Source organism: Dermochelys coriacea, chromosome 2 (assembly GCF_009764565.3).
Source record: "Dermochelys coriacea isolate rDerCor1 chromosome 2, rDerCor1.pri.v4, whole genome shotgun sequence".
NCBI classification, from domain to species: domain Eukaryota; kingdom Metazoa; phylum Chordata; order Testudines; family Dermochelyidae; genus Dermochelys; species Dermochelys coriacea.
In genome coordinates this window covers 215,136,895-215,154,223 of record NC_050069.1, presented here as the reverse complement: position 1 = coordinate 215,154,223, position 17,329 = coordinate 215,136,895, and the positions used below count along the sequence as shown (strand labels likewise).

The 17,329-nt window shown below is 41.3% G+C and overlaps 1 protein-coding gene across 5 annotated transcripts in view; it reads right to left on the bottom strand.

Moving 5' to 3' along the window:
* Positions 1-17,329, bottom strand: part of CRPPA (CDP-L-ribitol pyrophosphorylase A) — a 170,585-nt gene that overhangs the window by 45,381 nt on the left and 107,875 nt on the right. For 2 of the 5 annotated variants that reach the window (XM_043509226.1, XM_043509224.1), the window contains one exon: positions 4,320-4,435. The exons of the other annotated variants lie outside the window; for them this stretch is intronic. In XM_043509226.1, coding sequence (XP_043365161.1) covers positions 4,320-4,435 — 116 coding nt within the window. The remainder of the gene's footprint in view (positions 1-4,319; positions 4,436-17,329) is intronic. 5 annotated transcript variants of the gene reach the window in all.

Here is a 17,329-nt window from a genome sequence, read left to right as displayed (position 1 = left end):
TCCTTACAGTCCTATGATTCTATCAAGTCTTTCCAGCTATTCCCTTTTTATCTTGCAAATTCCGAATCACCTCCATCATTGTTGGCATATTTTATCATTGTTTAATAAATAATCATAATCATGATGATAATCCATTGTGTCATATGGTTTCCAATGTGGGCAAAAGAAGATAGAACATTCTTTATCACAGGCACTCTGGAATTAATGCCCTACAGAAATACACTTAAGCACACATCTAACCACTTTTAGAAAAAGTTGCAAAGATGCATTTTTTTCTCAGATCATCTCAAATTATTAGACTCCAAGTTGGCCTAGCTAAAAGTTGTTCACAGCACTGTGTTTACTCTGTTATCAAAATTGCCAGTATCTCCATGTAACCTGCATAAGAGGTATCCAGATACTATAATTATGGGAACCTATAATGGATTCACAGTGTTCTTCTGTTTACACACCTCATTGGCAGGTGCTGGAACCACTGGTTGATTCCTGCTGTCTCACTGTGGCAGGTGGGGTTTAAGTCCACCCCTCTATAAGAGAAATAGTTGCTCTTTGATCTAAGAAAGAATGGTCTTTTCAGGAAACTACTAGGAAAAACTAAGTTTAAAGGGAAAAATTAAGGTGTACACATTTATCCTTATCATTATTTGAGATACTAGACAAATCTCAGGAAAGGCATAAGTCTGGACTAAATACAATGTGTAGTTTCTGTTCAGAGCAGGGTTAGACCTTCACCTGTACTATAAATGCCTGTAGTAATAATGATGATGATAATCATAATAAAATGAGCATGTTTGGAGAGTCATCATAGATTTGTACTATCCTAGGCTGATTAACACCAGTCAAAGTACTGGATGGTAAGTATATGCTATGTTAAATAAGTACTTTTGCTAACTTCCTCAAGTGCATTTTCTCCTCCTGTCTTCTAGTACCTAGGTCAAGTTTTGAACACTGGTATAACTTCTTTGAAAAGGGTGATTATGGGGTTGGAGCAGTGCTCTAGTACTTTTTCCTTAGGTACAATGCTGTTCTGAATCCACACCTGACCCTATCTCTGCCTGTGATGTGAGAGAGTTATTCAAGCTACTTCCAGGTCTGCTCCAGTAGAACTCCCTCTATTTTGTTTTTTATTTCTCACTATACCTGCAGAATGCACTGATCACAGAATGGTGCACAGATCCAATGAACATCTGGAGGAATGAATTAGTATTCTGGGAACGGCATGAAGAACATTCCTAACAATGTGAACTAGTATCCTGTGTATGGCTGGGGCAGAGGACTGTACAGCAAATGGGAGACTCACTCGCAGGCATCATAAATATTTTTTGCAAGTTTGTGTGTCCTTTGTTGGGAAGGAGATGGAATGGATGACTTATTAAGGTTTTTCCATCTCTGACTTCTGTGATTCAGTGTACAAGGAAGGAGGTGTGTCCATCACAGAAATATCAAAATCTGACTATTCTACAAATAGACAGGCTCTAACAAGACAGAATCTATTTAATAGTCTAACAATAAGGTGGTGTCCGTGGTGCGATTATTTCTTAAGAACAGATGCTACTGGTCCTCCAGAATGCCTCACCCCTCTCCACTCACCCACATTGCTGAGGAAGAAATGCACCAAGGTCATCAGGTCTCTTTTTTTAAAGATATCTAAAAATGAATTAATGGTGGCTGATTAATTTCTAGTTATTGGAATGCGCTCTTTTCCATCACTGGGTTAAACAAATATAAGCTTTACATCATCTAAGATTTCACTAGAGATACATGCAAGTTAAGATGTAACATCTGCACATAAAATATTGTTTTCTAGCTACTGCAGAAGGTATCATCAATTAAACTATAACACTTGTCTCCTTTTCCCAGGATATAACAATATCAGTTACCGTTGATTCAAGCATCAAATTCTGATGTCAAGAAATGTTTAAGTACAGCATTTACACAAAGATTTGATATTTGATCACAAAGTAACAATGTGATTTAAATTATTTTTGTCATGAGTTTCAATAAGTAAGGGTCTGACATAGCAAACATGTTTACTAAGCTCTAGAAACTCCAACAATACAAAAGCACAATCAATACATTTTGGAACCTTCTGCACCAATCAGAAATCAGATTCTTCTTACAGAATCAGGAAACAAGGAGATTCAGAACAAGAGTTTCACATTAATTCCATGTAACATATTTAATTTAAATGTTATTCCATCAAAACAAACACTTGAATATTATTTCATTGGGATAGGCATGAGGGGAGCAGAAGTAGTTGAAATAGCAACAAATCTTTAATTAATCATAACATTCATATTAAGTCTCCCAATGGAGAAATGGGAATTTTATTTTTAAATTACCATTTGGAGTGCCCTTATGAAGAAGGACTGTACATTCCTCTTGAAATGGACTGTATTTCAAGGCATGTCAGGGCAAACAGCAAAAATGCTTTTGCGAGGCCCAGGCTTGGCACAGAAGGCATTGAAGCAATTAATTTTTTAGGAGATATTTTAGAGTCCTTCCTCCACTGGATGTTTGATGTTTAGAGGCTCTTAAATTGGTTCAGTCTTTCAAACAATATCACTTTTAAACCACTTAAGTCCCTAAAATATTTCAAATGTAAAGCAACTGAGCATTTATATTTAGTTCAATAGTAGACAAACACCTTCATATCATCAGTTGCACTGGCTGTAATTACTTAAATGTGTTCATCAGAGTTATAGTTATCTTCATTAAAATTGAAGTTATTTTCAGTAAAATTAAAAGGTTTATTTGTTTCTAACTTGCACACGATGGTAATTAATCTATCAGAGCAATTAAATTACAAACCTCTGCACTGCTTTAGTACGTGTAAGTTATTATACAAGTAAAATGCTGCAACAGAATCTTATTATTTATCATCTTATTTGCCACTTCCCTATTCAGGATGGCCAATATTTATAATCTTTATCCAAAACTCATGATCATTCAGAGAGGTATGCAAATCAGCCTTCTTGAGGTACTGAGTCTTTTGTCTCTCCCTTGTTCATCTTCCATCCACAATCGTTCCAAGAGACATCCTAATGATATGGCTCTCCCTCAACTTGTCTTCAATTGGAGCACCCGCATTACATCCTATACAGCCTCTTTTTGTTTCCTATCACAGAGTGTTCAACCATTTGACCATCTCAACATCTTCGTTTCTGTGGTGGAGAGCATATTTATTTCCTTTCCTGGCCAAGTCTCTGCTCTGTATATTAAGATGGGTCAAATTTCAATTTTATGTACTGAACCAGAATCTGAATAATTTTATTTCTCTTGAAGCATACTGACTCTGAAGAATTAGCATTCTGAGAGCCAGAAACAACTCTGATAGAGGAATATATCCAAGGCTTGCAGGAAGGTTACTGGCAGTCAGGAGATGGGTCAGGCACAAGTTCTCAATCTAGAGGTTGCAACCAACCTGCTTCTCTCATATTGCTAAAGGGGAAGGAGGTCTCAACTAGATGAGACGGGGGTTCTGATCTGAATAAAGGGGTTTCGATATGAAAAAATTGAGGACCACCACACCTAAGGCAAGCTAGCTGCTGGAAATCTTCCCTACTCCCTAAGACAGGGTTCTCATTTTTTTTTCCAATATCAGAACCTCTTTACTCAGATCAGAATCCACCTTCCCATCTAGCTGGGACCTCCTTCCCCTATAGCAATATGGGGAAAACAGGTTGGTTGCAACCTCCAGGTTGCAAACCCATGCATTAGATCATGAAACCAGAACCTCTCACCCTTTTCCCTAAACAGGTACCAAAAGGGAAGGGGGTGAATTTTGGCAACTGAAAGACCAGCTTAAGTGGAAGGATAATCAGATCACAGACTATTTCTGGAAGAAAGCAGTGGAGAATACTGACAAATAGCAACATCCAAAAGCTCAAGGTTCAAACTCATGAATGTAAGTCTTCTTAAAACCAAAACCTTCATCTCTCTTAACCAAAATGAGGATGAAGCTTCCTCTTGAGTACTATGCCCTATCCTCTTGTCTCTCACGCAAATCAATACATGTACCAAAAGCTGTGGGGAAGATGGGGGTGCCTAATGTGAAAGGTCAGTTGTTTCCTCCTCACCATACAGAAACTGGGTAATGAAAGGTTCTGGACAAATGGGATCCAGTTTTCAGACTCTTCTGTTCCCCTCTAAAGTATGATCATTGAGGGCTTGTCTATACTTATAGCGCCGCTGTGGGGCTTAGTGAAGACGCTACCTCCACCAACAGGAGAGTGTCTCCCACTGATGTAAGGCAATACACTCTACACTCTGTATTAGGTGAGATTTTCCACATCCCTAAGTGATGCAGTTATACCGACCTAAGTCTGTAGTGTAGACCAAGGATCAGTGAAATAGGAGCCACTGATCTCCCTTGCAGGACAAGAAGAGGAACTATTGCTACCTCCATCACTCTCTTCTGCTCCAAGAGGTGCCACTGCATTGGATGAGAAGGTATTACACATCAAATAATAGTAGTCCTCAAAACTTTTTCATTGATAGTAAATATGTGGAAGCTAATATAACTTTACAATACACAGTTTAACACAATGAGTAACATTTTCAAAGGAGTCTCTGTCCCATTTTCAAATGTGACAGGCCCTTAAGAGCATAAATCCCATTGACCTGCAGCAAGACTTAGGTATGTCTTCACTACAAGCACTACAGACACTTGCTACTGCAACAGAAAGGGTTTTTCCACCACTGTAGTAAATCCACCCCCTTGAGAGGTGGGAGCTAGGTCGATGGAAGAATTCTTCCATCAATCTATCATTGTCTACACTGGGGCTTAGATCAGTGTAACCATCTCTCTCGGGGATGTGATCTTTCCACACCCATGAGCAATATAGTTAGGTTGATCTAAATTTTACATGTAAAGCAGGCCTTAGGCTCCTAAGTTGCTTCTGAAAATGGGACTTAGGTGCTTTTCAAAAATTTAACCTGAATCGCTAATATGTCTCCTGCAGTTTATGTTCTATAAATGTTTCATGATTTTTGGTACTTCATTATAAATAAACCTATCATTATCCATAAGTTTCATACATTATTTACTACTAAAAATTCAAGTTTCAAGAAGTCAAGGCAATTTAGCAGCACACAATGTGTGCATAGACTTTACTTATATCCTTTGTCAGTAGATAGTAAAAAACAATTTAAAATATTTTAGGTATTCTTACACTTCACCATGTCAGTTACTACAATAAATCCTTTTCTATGAAAATATGGTTCAGAAACACTTTTACGTTTTGTTTTAAGGAACATTCATTTATTCTCCAGAAAAGATTGTATAACTATTTGTATAAAAGAAGACAAAAAGGAAAAAATCACTCCTTTTTAAATTTCACAAAAGATAATCTCATAAGAACATAAAGAATGGCCATACTGGGTTTGACCAACAGTCCATCTAGCACAGTATCCTGTCTTCCGACAGTGGCGAGCGCCACGTTTTAGAAGGTGTGACGTTGCACTCCATATTAATTTATGAAAATATGCTAATGAGTGTGAATATAATGTAACTGGAATAAGCTTCATGCAAAGAGTCTCTTGTAAAGTATCATTACAAAGTTTATAATCTACTGAGTGTGTTCATCCTATTTGTATGAATGTATCGTTCTTGTATCTGAAACTAGAAATATGAAATATAACTCTGAGGTCCTATTGTAATTATGCAAAGTGTGGTTCATTAATGGTGGTTTGGAATCTTGATGGTTCCCATTAACCAGGACAATTGACTGTAGATGGCTCTGTTTACTTGCAAGCCTTTCTCTGAGTCAGGCTGGGAAGAATGAAGGCTTGGGGTCTCACAGGACATGTGACCATGTCACTGGTACTGGAATCTATCTTAAACCTGGTGCTTTTCCATTAGAAGGATGGGTGGGGACCCAGAGAGACAAAAGGTTCCTGACTTGTGCCAAAGCTATATAATGGGGTGGAACAGAACAAAGGGCCTGCAGTCATGTGAAATCCCCAGCTACCAACTGAGCTGGAACAAGGACTGTACCAAGGGAAAGGATTGGGCCCAGACTAGAAAGGAGTCTAGTCTGTGAAAGAAGCTTATTGGAACATCTCTGAGGGTGAGATAGTATCTGTATTCAGTTTCCTACTGTACTAGGCTTAGACTTGCATGTTTTTGTTTTATTTTGCTTGGTAACTTACTTTGTTCTGTCTGTTATTACTTGGAACCACTTAAATCCTACTTTTTATACTTAATAACTTTTTGCTTATTACTAAACCCAGAGATAATGACTAATACCTCGGGGCGCAAACAGCTGTGCATATCTCTCTATCAGTGTTAAAGAGGACGGTCAATTTATGAGTTTACCCTGTATAAGCTTTATACAGAGTAAAAACTGATTTATTGGGGTTTGGATCCCATTGTGAACTGGATATCTGGGTGCTAGAGACAGGAGCACTTCTTAAGCTGTTTTCAGTTAAGTCTGCAGCTTTTGGGGGACGTGTGTCAGACCTGGGTCTGTGTTTGCAGCAGGCTAGCATGTCTGGCTCAAGAAGGCACGGTTCTGAAGTCCCAAGCTACCAGGGAAAATGGGCTCAGAGGTAGTCTCAGCACATCAGGTGGCATTCCTAAGGGTGTTTCTGTGACCAACCAGTCACAAAGGGAATAACAGAACAGGACAATTATTGAGTGATCCATCCTCTGCCATGCAGTCCCAGCTTCTGGCACTCAGAGGTTTAAGGACACCTGGAACATGGGGTTGTGTCCCTGATCATTTTGGCTAATAGACACTGATGGACCTCTCCTCTAGGAACTTGTCTAATTAGTTTTTTAACCCATTTGTATTTTTGGCCTTCACAACATCCCCTGGAAACAAGTTCCACAGGTTGATGGTGTATGTGTGAAGAAATAATTCCTTCTGTTTGTTTTAAACCTGCTCCCTATTAAATTAATTGGGTGACCCTGGTTCCTGTATTATGTGAAGGGGTAAATAACACTTCTCTATTCATCTTCTCAAACCATTCATGATTATATAGACCTCTATCATACCCCTTATTAGTTGTGTCTTTTCTAAACTGAGCAATCCCAGTCTTTTTAATCTCTCCACATATGGAACCTGCTGTTGCATACCCCTAATCATTTTTGTTGCCCTTCTCATATGTTTTCCAATTCTAATACATCTTTTTTGAGATGGGGCAACCAGAACTGCATGGCAATATTCAAGGTGTGGGCATACCATGGCTATATATAGTTGTATTATGATGTTTTCTGTCTTATTATCTATTTCTTTCCTAACGGTTCCTAACATTGTTAGATTTTTTGACTGCTGCTTCACATTGAGCAGATGTTTTCAGAGAACTATCCACAAAGACTCCAAGATCTGTCTTGAGTGGTAACAGTTCATTTAGACCCTATCATTTTGTATATACAGTTGGTATTATGTTTTCCAATGTGCATTATTTTGCATTTATCAACATTTAATTTCATCCACCATTTTGTTGCCCACTCACCCAGTTTTGTGAGATCTCTTTGCAACTCTTCAGTCAGCTTTGGACTTGACTATTTTGAGTAATTTAGTATTGTCTCAACACTTTTTCACCTCACAGTTTACCCCCTTTTCTAGATCATTTTTGAATGTGTTGAACAGCAAAGATTCCAGTACAAATCCTTGGGGGACCGCACACTTCACCTCTCTTCATTGTGAATTTATTTCTACTCTTTACAGTTCTTCTTCTTTTTGGCATAAAGGATCTTTTATTAGCATTTCACTTTAGCAAACTAATCCAGACTAGTGTAGGTATTGTAGCAATGCAAACATAGGAAATGAGGAATTTCCGTCTGTCCTTTTCAAGCATCATTCTCTGTTTATGTAAGACATACTAAAATCTCATTACTTATTATATTTGTACTGTGACCCATGTATTCATATTGCTGTCTCCCCTTAAGATTATGCAGCACAATAGCTCTACAAACAGGAAGACTTGTATATTCACTCTTTTCATTAACAAGAACAAATATTAGTTGTCATCAGTATCTTGTCAACAATTTAAAAAGGACCATTAACTTGTACAAATTAATATTTAATTTATAGAAATGGAAGCTTTTTTAAAATGCATACAGAAAGTTTTTGTTCTACATAGCGGTGAGGAACAGTCTTAAGTTACATTCTTTGCTAATTCAGTTTGGAAAATAGTACTATAATGTTGGCAACCTCTGGAACGTTTTCTATTTTGATTTGACACAAGAATGCAGTACCATACCTCAACATAGATTCATAGATACTAAGGTCAGAAGGGACCATTATGATCATCTAGTCCGACCTATTGCAAAACGCAGGCCACAGAATCTCACCCACCCACTCCTGCGAAAAACCTCTCACCTACGTCTGAGCTATTGAAGTCCTCAAATCGTGGTTTAAAGACTTCAAGGAGCAGAGAATCCTCCAGCAAGTGACCCGTGCCCCATGCTACAGAGGAAGGTAAAAAACCTCCAGGGCCTCTTCCAATCTGTCCTGGAGGAAAATTCCTTCCTGACCCCAAATATGGTGATCAGCTAAACCCTGAGCATATGGGCAAGATTCACCAGCCAGATACTACAGAAAATTCTTTCCTGGATAGCTCAGATCCCACCCCATCTAACATCCCATCACAGGCCATTATGCCTATTTACCATGAATATTTAAAGATCAATTAATTATCAAAATCATGTTATCCCATCATACCATCTTCTCCATACACTTATCGAGTTTAATCTTAAAGCCAGATAGATCTTTTGCCCCCACTGCTTCCCTTGGAAGGCTATTCCGAAACTTCACTCCTCTTCACTCCTCCTTCATCTAATTTCAAGTCTAAACTTCCCAATGACCAGTTTATATCCATTTGTTCTTGTGTCCACATTGGTACTGAGCTTAACTAATTCCTCTCTCTCTCCGGTATTTATCCCTCTGATATATTTATAGAGAGCAATCATATCTCCCCTCAACCTTCTTTTAGTTAGGCTAAACAAGCCAAGGTCCTTGAGCCTCCTTTCATAAGACAAGTTTTCCGTTCCTCGGATCATCCTAGTAGCGCTTCTCTGTACCTGTTCCAGTTTGAATTCATCCTTCTTAAACATGGGAGACCAGAACTGCACACAGTATTCCAGGTGAGGTCTCACCAGTGTCTTGTATAACGGTACTAAAACCTCCTTATCTCTACTGGAAATACCTCTCCTGATGCATCCCAAGACCGCATTAGCTTTTTTTTCACGGCCATATCACATTGGCGGTTCAGAGTCATCCTATGATCAACCAATACTCCAAGGTCCTTCTCCTCCTCCATTACATCTAATTGATGCGTCCCCAGCTTATAACTAAAATTCTTGTTATTAATCCCTAAATGCATAACCTTACACTCCTCACTATTAAATTTCATCCTATTACTATTACTCCAGTTTACAAGGTCATCCAGATCCTCCTGTATGATATCCCGGTCCTTCTCTAAATTGGCAATACCTCCCATCTTTGTATCATCCGCAAACTTTATTAGCACACTCCCACTTTTTGTGCCGAGGTCAGTAATAAAAAGATTAAATAAGTTTGGTCCCAAAACTGATCCTTGAGTAATTCCACTGGTAACCTCCCTCCAGCCTGACAGTTCACTTTTCAGAAGGACCCGTTGCAGTCTCCCCTTTAACCAATTCCTTATCCACCTTCCAATTTTCATATTGATCCCCATCTTTTCCAATTAAACTAATAATTCCCCATGTGGCACGGTATCAAATGCCCTACTGAAATCTAGGTAAATTAGATCCACTGCGTTTCCTTTGTCTAAAAAATCTGTTACTTTCTCAAAGAAGGAGATCAGGTTGGTTTGGCACGATCTACCTTTTGTAAAACCATGTTATATTTTGTCCCATTTACCATTGACTTCAATGTCCTTAACTACTTTCTCCTTCAAAATTTTTTCCAAGACCTTGCATACTACAGATGTCAAACTAACAAGCCTGTAGTTACCCGGATCACTTTTTTTTACCTTACTTAAAAATAGGAACTATGTTAGCAATTGTCAAGGTTCCTTTCCCACTCTGAACTCTAGGGTACAGATGTGGGGACCTGCATGAAAATCTCCTAAGCTTACTTTTACCAGCTTAGGTTAAAACTTCCCCAAGGTACAAACTATTTTATCTTTTGCCCTTGGACTTTCGCTGCCAGCACCACACGTCTAACCGGTATTATTTTATTAGGAAAGAGCTCGTTTGGAAATGTCTTTGCCCTCCAAAATCCTCCCAAATCTTAACCCCCTTTTCCTGGGGAAGGTTTGATAAAAATCCTCACCAATTTTCATAGGTGACCACAGACCCAAACACTTGGATCTTAAGAATAATGAAAAAAACATTCAGTTTCTTAAAAGAAGAATTTTAACAGAAAAAAAAGTAAAAAGAATCACTTCTGTAAAATCAGGATTGTAAATACCTTCCAGGGTGATTAGATTCAAAACTTAGAGAATCCCTCTAGGCAAAACCTTAAGTTAAAAAAAGGCACAAAGACAGGAATATCCATTCCATTCAGCACAGCTTATTTTCTCAGCCATTTAAACGAAGAGAATCTAACGCATATCTAGCTAGATTATTTACTAAGTTCTAAGACTCCATTCCTGTTCTGTCCCCGGCAAGAGCATCACACAGACAGCCACAGACCCTTTGTTTCTTCCTCTTCCAATACTCTTCCAAGATACTTTGAAAGTATCTTGTCTCCTCATTGGTCATTGTGGTCAGGTGCCAGTAAGGTTATCCTAGCTTCTTAACCCTTTACAGGTGAAAGGGCTTTTCCCCTGGCCAGGAGGGATTTTAAAGGTGTTTACCCTTCCCTTTATATATACGACATGCCCCCAAATCATAGATAGGGTGAAACGCTGGCTGGGATTTCTTCCTGGAGCTCTATGAAAAAACAGAGTTAATAAGACACATGCACCTCTACATATACTACCAAGTATATAAAGACTAACAATATTTTCCACATCTCAAGGACGATTTTAACCAGTTGATTCTGGGAAACTTTCATGGAAGAATGCATCAGCCACTTTGTTAGACGCTCCTGAGATGTGCTGGATGTTGAAATCAAAATCTTGGAGAGCTAAACTCCACCGAATAAGTTTTTTGTTATTTCCCGTGGCGGTATGTCGTCACTGAAGCGCAGCACGGTCTGTTTGCAGGTGGAAATGCCGTCCCAAAACATGGGCGTAGCTTTTCCAGAGCATAGACAATGGCGCAACATTCTTTTTCAGCAACTGACCAGTTGCTTTCCCTCTCAGACAGCTTCTTGGTGAGAAACACTACAGGGTGGAATTCTTGATCCGGTCCTTCCTGCATTAAAACTGCTCTCACACCATACTTGGACGCATCACTGGTTACTAGGAACGGTTTGTCAAAGTCTGGGGCCCTTAGTACAGGGTCAGACATGAGTGTCGCTTTAAGCTGGTTAAAGGCCTTCTGACACTCTTCGGTCCACTGAACAGCATTTGGCTGTTTCTTTTTGATTAGGTCTGTCAGTGTGGCGGCGATTTGGCTGTACTGCGGTACAAATCACCTGTAATAACCGGCCACGCCTAAGAAGGATTGAACCTGTTTCTTTGACCATGGGACAGGCCACTTTTGGATAGCATCCACTTTGGCCTGTAGGGAGTTGATAGTTCCTTGACCCACCTGGTGTCCAAGGTAAGTCACTCTGTTTAGGCCTATTTGACACTTCTTAGCCTTAACAGTTAGTCCTGCCTCCCTTATGTGCTCAAAGACTTTTTGTAGATGTTCCAGGTGTTCTGCCCAGGAATCCGAAAATATGGCCACATCGTCAAGGTAGGCGACTGCATATTCTCCTAATCCTGCTAGGAGACCACCTACAAGTCTTTGGAAGGTGGCGGGTGCATTCCGCAGCTTGAAAGGGAGTACAATGAATTCATACAGCCTGACATGTGTGGTGAAGGCTGACCTTTCCTTAGCGGATTCATCTAGCGGTACCTGCCAGTACCCCTTGGTTAAGTCCAAGGTAGAGATGAACTCGACCCATCCCAGTTTCTCTAATAGTTCATCTCTGCGTGGCACTGGATAATTGTCTGGGCAAGTTACAGCATTTATCTTATGGTAGTCCATGCAAAAACGTATCTCCCCATCTGGTTTGGGAACTAGAACCACTGGAGATGCCCATGCACCGCCAAAGGGGCGGATTACACCCATCTGTAACATATCCTGGATCTCCCATTCTATAACAGTTTTAGCTTCAGGAGACACCTGGTAAGGTTGGACTTTAATTAGGTGAGCATTACCAGTGTCAATGGAGTGGTATGCCCGTTCAGTCAGTCCTGGGGTGGCTGAGAATGTCAGTGCGTAGCTAGCGCACAGCTCCTGGATCTGCTGTTGCTGCATACGCCCAAGGGTCATGGAGAGGTTCACCTCTTTCACGCCACCAGCACTTTTCCCTTCATAATAGACACCTTCAGGCCACTCAGCGTCATCTCCTCCCTGGGCTGTAAACTGACAAATCTTTAATTCTCTGGAATAAAAGGGCTTTAGAGAATTAATATGGTATACCTTAGGCTTTCGGTTGGAGGTGGGGAATGCTATGAGATAATTAACAGCTCCCAGGCGCTCCTGGACCGTGAATGGCCCTTCCCACAACGCTTCCATTTTATGGGCCTGGAGAGCCTTTAAGACCATGACCTGGTCTCCAACTTTGAAGGAACGCTCTCTGGCATGTTTATCATACCAGGCTTTTTGCTCTTTTTGAGCATCTTTTAGGTTTTCTTCAGCAAGGGCTAGAGAGGTTCGGAGGGTGTTTTGTAGGTTGGTTACAAAGTCCAGAATGTTAGTTCCTGGAGAAGGTGTAAATCCCTCCCATTGCTGCTTCACCAACTGTAATGGCCCCATAACCTCACGGCCATATACAAGTTCAAATGGCAAAAACCATAAACTGGGATGTGGTACAGCTCTGTAGGCAAAAAGCAACTGCTGCAGGACTAGGTCCCAATCATTGGAGTTCTTATTTACGAATTTACGTATCATGGCCCCCAAAGTTCCATTAAACTTCTCCACCATGCCATTTGTTTGATGGTGGTAAGGAGTGGCAACCAAATGATTTACCCCATGAGCTTCCCAAAGGCTTTCCATAGGTCCTGCCAGGAATTTAGTTCCTGCATCTGTGAGGATGTCGGAGGGCCAACCTACCCTGGCAAAAATGTCTGCTAGTGCCCGTCACACACTTTTAGCCCTGGTTTTGCTTTGCGCTACTGCTTCCGGCCATCTGGTGGCAAAATCCATGAAAGTCAGTATGTACTGCTTTCTTCTGGGTGTCTTTTTTGGAAAAGGACCCAGAATATCCACAGCTACTCGATAAAATGGAACTTCAATGATGGGGAGTGGCTGGAGAGGGGCTTTGACCTGGTCTTGGGGTTTTCCCACTTTTTGGCATACCTCACAAGACCGAACATAGGTAGAAACATCCTTGCCCATTCCCTCCCAGTGGAATGACCTCCCCAACTGGTCTTTGGTCCTGTTCACCCCAGCATGGCCACTAGGATGATCCTGGGCTAAGTTCAAGAGCTTGACCCAGTACTTAGTTGGAACTACCAACTGTCTCTGAGAATGCCAATCTTCCTGGTGTCCACCAGAAAGAGTTTCCTTGTATAAAAGTCCTCTTTCTACAACAAACCTGGATCGATTAGAAGAGCTGAGAGGTGGTGGGATGCTCCGTGCCGCCATCCAAGCTCTCTGGAGGCTTTCATCTACTTCCTGTTTCATCTGGAACTGTTCCCTTGATGCTGGAGACATGATTTCCTCATTGGATTGTGGACCTATGCTTGGTCCCTCTGGAAGCAATGTAGGGGATGGGGCTGTTTCCGTTGACTGTGAACCACTCTCCGCTGGTGCACTATGTTGGGGTTCAGGCTCCAGCTGAGCCTCTTGTGTAGGGTTATCGGCTGCTGCCGGTTCAGGTTCGGTGCGGCCCTCTGGTGTTGGGGTTGCAAGTACTGGGTTCAGTGCTGGCAATGGGTCTGGTGATAGTTGTTCTGCCGGTTCCAGTTCTGGGACTGGCTCTGTCTGGGTCTCAGGGACTGGATCCACTACTGCTGTTGCAGACATTGGCCTGGGGTCTGGGTCCATCACCTCTGACCGGGTCCTGGTAGAAGTTTCCAGAATAGAACTAGGCGTGATGGCTGGTTTAGCCTGGCTGCAGGTGACCATTCCCATGCTCTTGGCTGACTTCACACGATTGGCCAAGTCTTCCCCCAACAGCATGGGGATGGGATAATCATCATACACTGCAAAAGTCCACGTTCCTGACCAGCCCTTGTACTGGACAGGCAACTTGGCTGTAGGCAAATTGAAAGAGTTGGACATGAAAGGTTGAATTATCACTTGGATCTCTGGGTTGATTAAATTGGGGTCCACTAAGGAAGCATGGATAGCTGACACTTTTGCTCCGGTGTCCCTCCTCGCGGTGACCTTCTTCCCGCCCACACTCACAGATTCCCTCCGCTCCAAGGATATCTGGGAGGTATCTGGGCCTCAGGACCTCTGGTGTGATTCCAGTGCAATGAACTATAATCTGTTGGGGTTCTTGGGGCAGTTGACCTTTACATGCCCAGTCTTGTTGCATTTAAAACATTGTCCAGCTGACGGGTCACTGGGGCAAGGTGGGTTGCTGGAGGACAGTGTGGAGGGACGATAAGGTGTGTGGAGGGTTCCTTGGGTTGTAGATTGGGCCTTGGGCAGCCCTCGGTAGTAGGGGGTGGTCTGAGGTTGTCCCTTCTGGTATCCGCTCCAACTGTGACCAGTTTTTTTCTTTTCTACCACCTCCACCCATTTGGCTCCAATCTCCCCCGCCTCGATTACAGTTTTGGGCTTCCCATCTAGGATGCATCTTTCTATTTCCTCAGGAACACCCTCTAGGAACTGCTCCATTTGCATTAGGAAGGGCAAATCTTCTGGAGATTTAACACTTACTCCTGATATCTAGGCATCCCAATGTTTCACAATGTGGTAGGCATGTCAGGTAAATGACACGTCTGGTTTCCACCTTAGGGTTCTGAACCGCCGACGGGAATGCTCGGGTCTTAGCCCCATTCTGACTCTCGCCTTGGTTTTAAACAGTTCATACTGGTTCATGTGTTCCTTAGGCATTTCAGCCACCACCTCAGCTAAGGGTCCACTGAGCTGTGGCCTCAGCTCTACCATGTATTGGTCTGTAGAGATGCTGTACCCAAGGCAGACCCTTTCGAAGTTTTCTAAGAAGACCTTGGTATCATTGCCTGCCTTGTAGGTGGGGAACTTTCTGGGATGGGATGTGGTACCTGGAGAAGGATTGCTTGGGTTTGTTGGTATAGTCTGTTGAGCCTTTGCCTTCTCCATCTCCCGTGCATGCTTCCTCTCTTTTTCCTTCTCCTCCATCTCCATCCATCTGAGTTCTACCTGTCTTTCATGTTCCTTTTGTTTTTCCTCAGCCTCAAATCTGGCTAATTCCAGCTTTTGTTGAACCGTGGAGTCTGTCATCCTAACCTCTCTGTTTTTAACTAACTTCACACCCTAGAGTTAGAAAGAAAACAAAAAAAAAACCTTGGCTTGTAAAATTTTGCTGTGCTGTAATATGATACCTATATTCTCTGATAGTGATTGTCAGCCTATAGAGAAATCCTTAAAAAAAAAAACAAAAAAAAACCTAACACCTTTATCTCCAGGCAAATAGACAGAAAACCCTTCTAGTTGCTCTTAGGTTAAAAAAAAAAAAAAAAAAAACTTCAGGTCTGTGAAGACCTGTGAATTTCCCTGCAGGAGGTTAACTACCCTGCCTTTAGGTAGAGAAAACTCCAGTTCACAAAAGACAATGCCCTTTTGTCTCTGCTCTGGCCCCAAAGCAGAGAAAAGAAACCTCTAACGGCTTTCAGTTTAACCTGCTTTCCAGCAGCCCAAAGGAAAAAAAAATATTTCCTTTTAAAATCTGTGCTTCTGGTTCAAAAAAAATCTCAAAATGATTTCAAGTTGATCCCACCGCTCTGCCACCATGTCAAGGTTCCTTCCCCATTCTGAACTCTAGGGTACAGATGTGGGGACCTGCATGGAAACCTCCTAAGCTTACTTTTACCAGCTTAGGTTAAAACTTCCCCAAGGTACAAACTATTTTATCTTTTGCCCTTGGACTTTCGCTGCCACCACCAAACGTCTAACTGGTATTATTTTATTAGGAAAGACCTCATTTGGAAACGTCTTTCCCCCCAAAATCCTCACCAAAACCTTGCACCCCCTACCTGGGTCTTTCCCCCCAAAATCCTCACCAATTTGCATAGGTGACCACAGACCCAAACCCTTGAATCTTAAGAACAATGAAAAAGCATTCAATTTCTTAAAAGAAGAATTTTAATAGAAGTAAAAAGAATCACCTCTGTAAAATCAGGATGGTAAATACCTTACAGGGTGATTAGATTCAAAACTTAGAGAATCCCTCTAGGCAAAACCTTAAGTTAAAAAAAGGCACAAAGACAGGAATATCCATTCTATTCAGCACAGCTTATTTTCTCAGCCATTTAAACAAAGAGAATCTAATGCATATCTAGCTAGATTATTTACTAAATTCTAAGACTCCATTCCTGTTCTATCCCCGGCAAGAGCATCACACAGACAGATACAGACCCTTTGTTTCTTCCCTCTCCAGCTTTGAAAGTATCTTGTCTCCTCATTGCTCATTGTGGTCAGGTGCCAGCGAGGTTATCCTAGCTTCTTAACCCTTTACAGGAGAAAGGGTTTTTCCTCTGGCCAGGAGGAATTTTAAAGGCATTTACTCTTCCCTTTATATTTATGACAGCAATTCTCCAATCATATGGTACAACCCCTGAGTTTACAGATCAATTAAAAATTCTTGCTAATGGGCTTGCAATTTCGGGTGCCAATTCCTTTAATATTCTTGGATGAAGATTATCTGGGCCCCCCAATTTAGTCCCATTAAGCTGTTTGAGTTTTGCTTCTACCTCAGATATGGTAATATCTACCTCTATATCCTCATTCTCATTTGTCATGCTACCATTATCCCTAAGATCCTCTTTAGCCTTATTAAAGACTGAGGCAAAGTATTTGTTTAGATATTGGGCCTTGCCTAGATTATCCTTGACCTCCACTCCATCCTCAGTGTTTGGCGGTCCCACTTCTTCTTTCTTTGTTTTCTTCTTATTTATATGGCTATAGAACCTTTTACTATTGGTTTTAATTCCCTTTGTAAGGTCCAACTCTACTTGACTTTTAGCCTGTCTCACTTTATCCCTACACATTTTGACCTCAATAAGATAGATGATCCATCCTGGTCTACAATTCCTGCCTATGAATTTTTTCCCTTTTCTTGGGATACAGGCTTCCGATAGC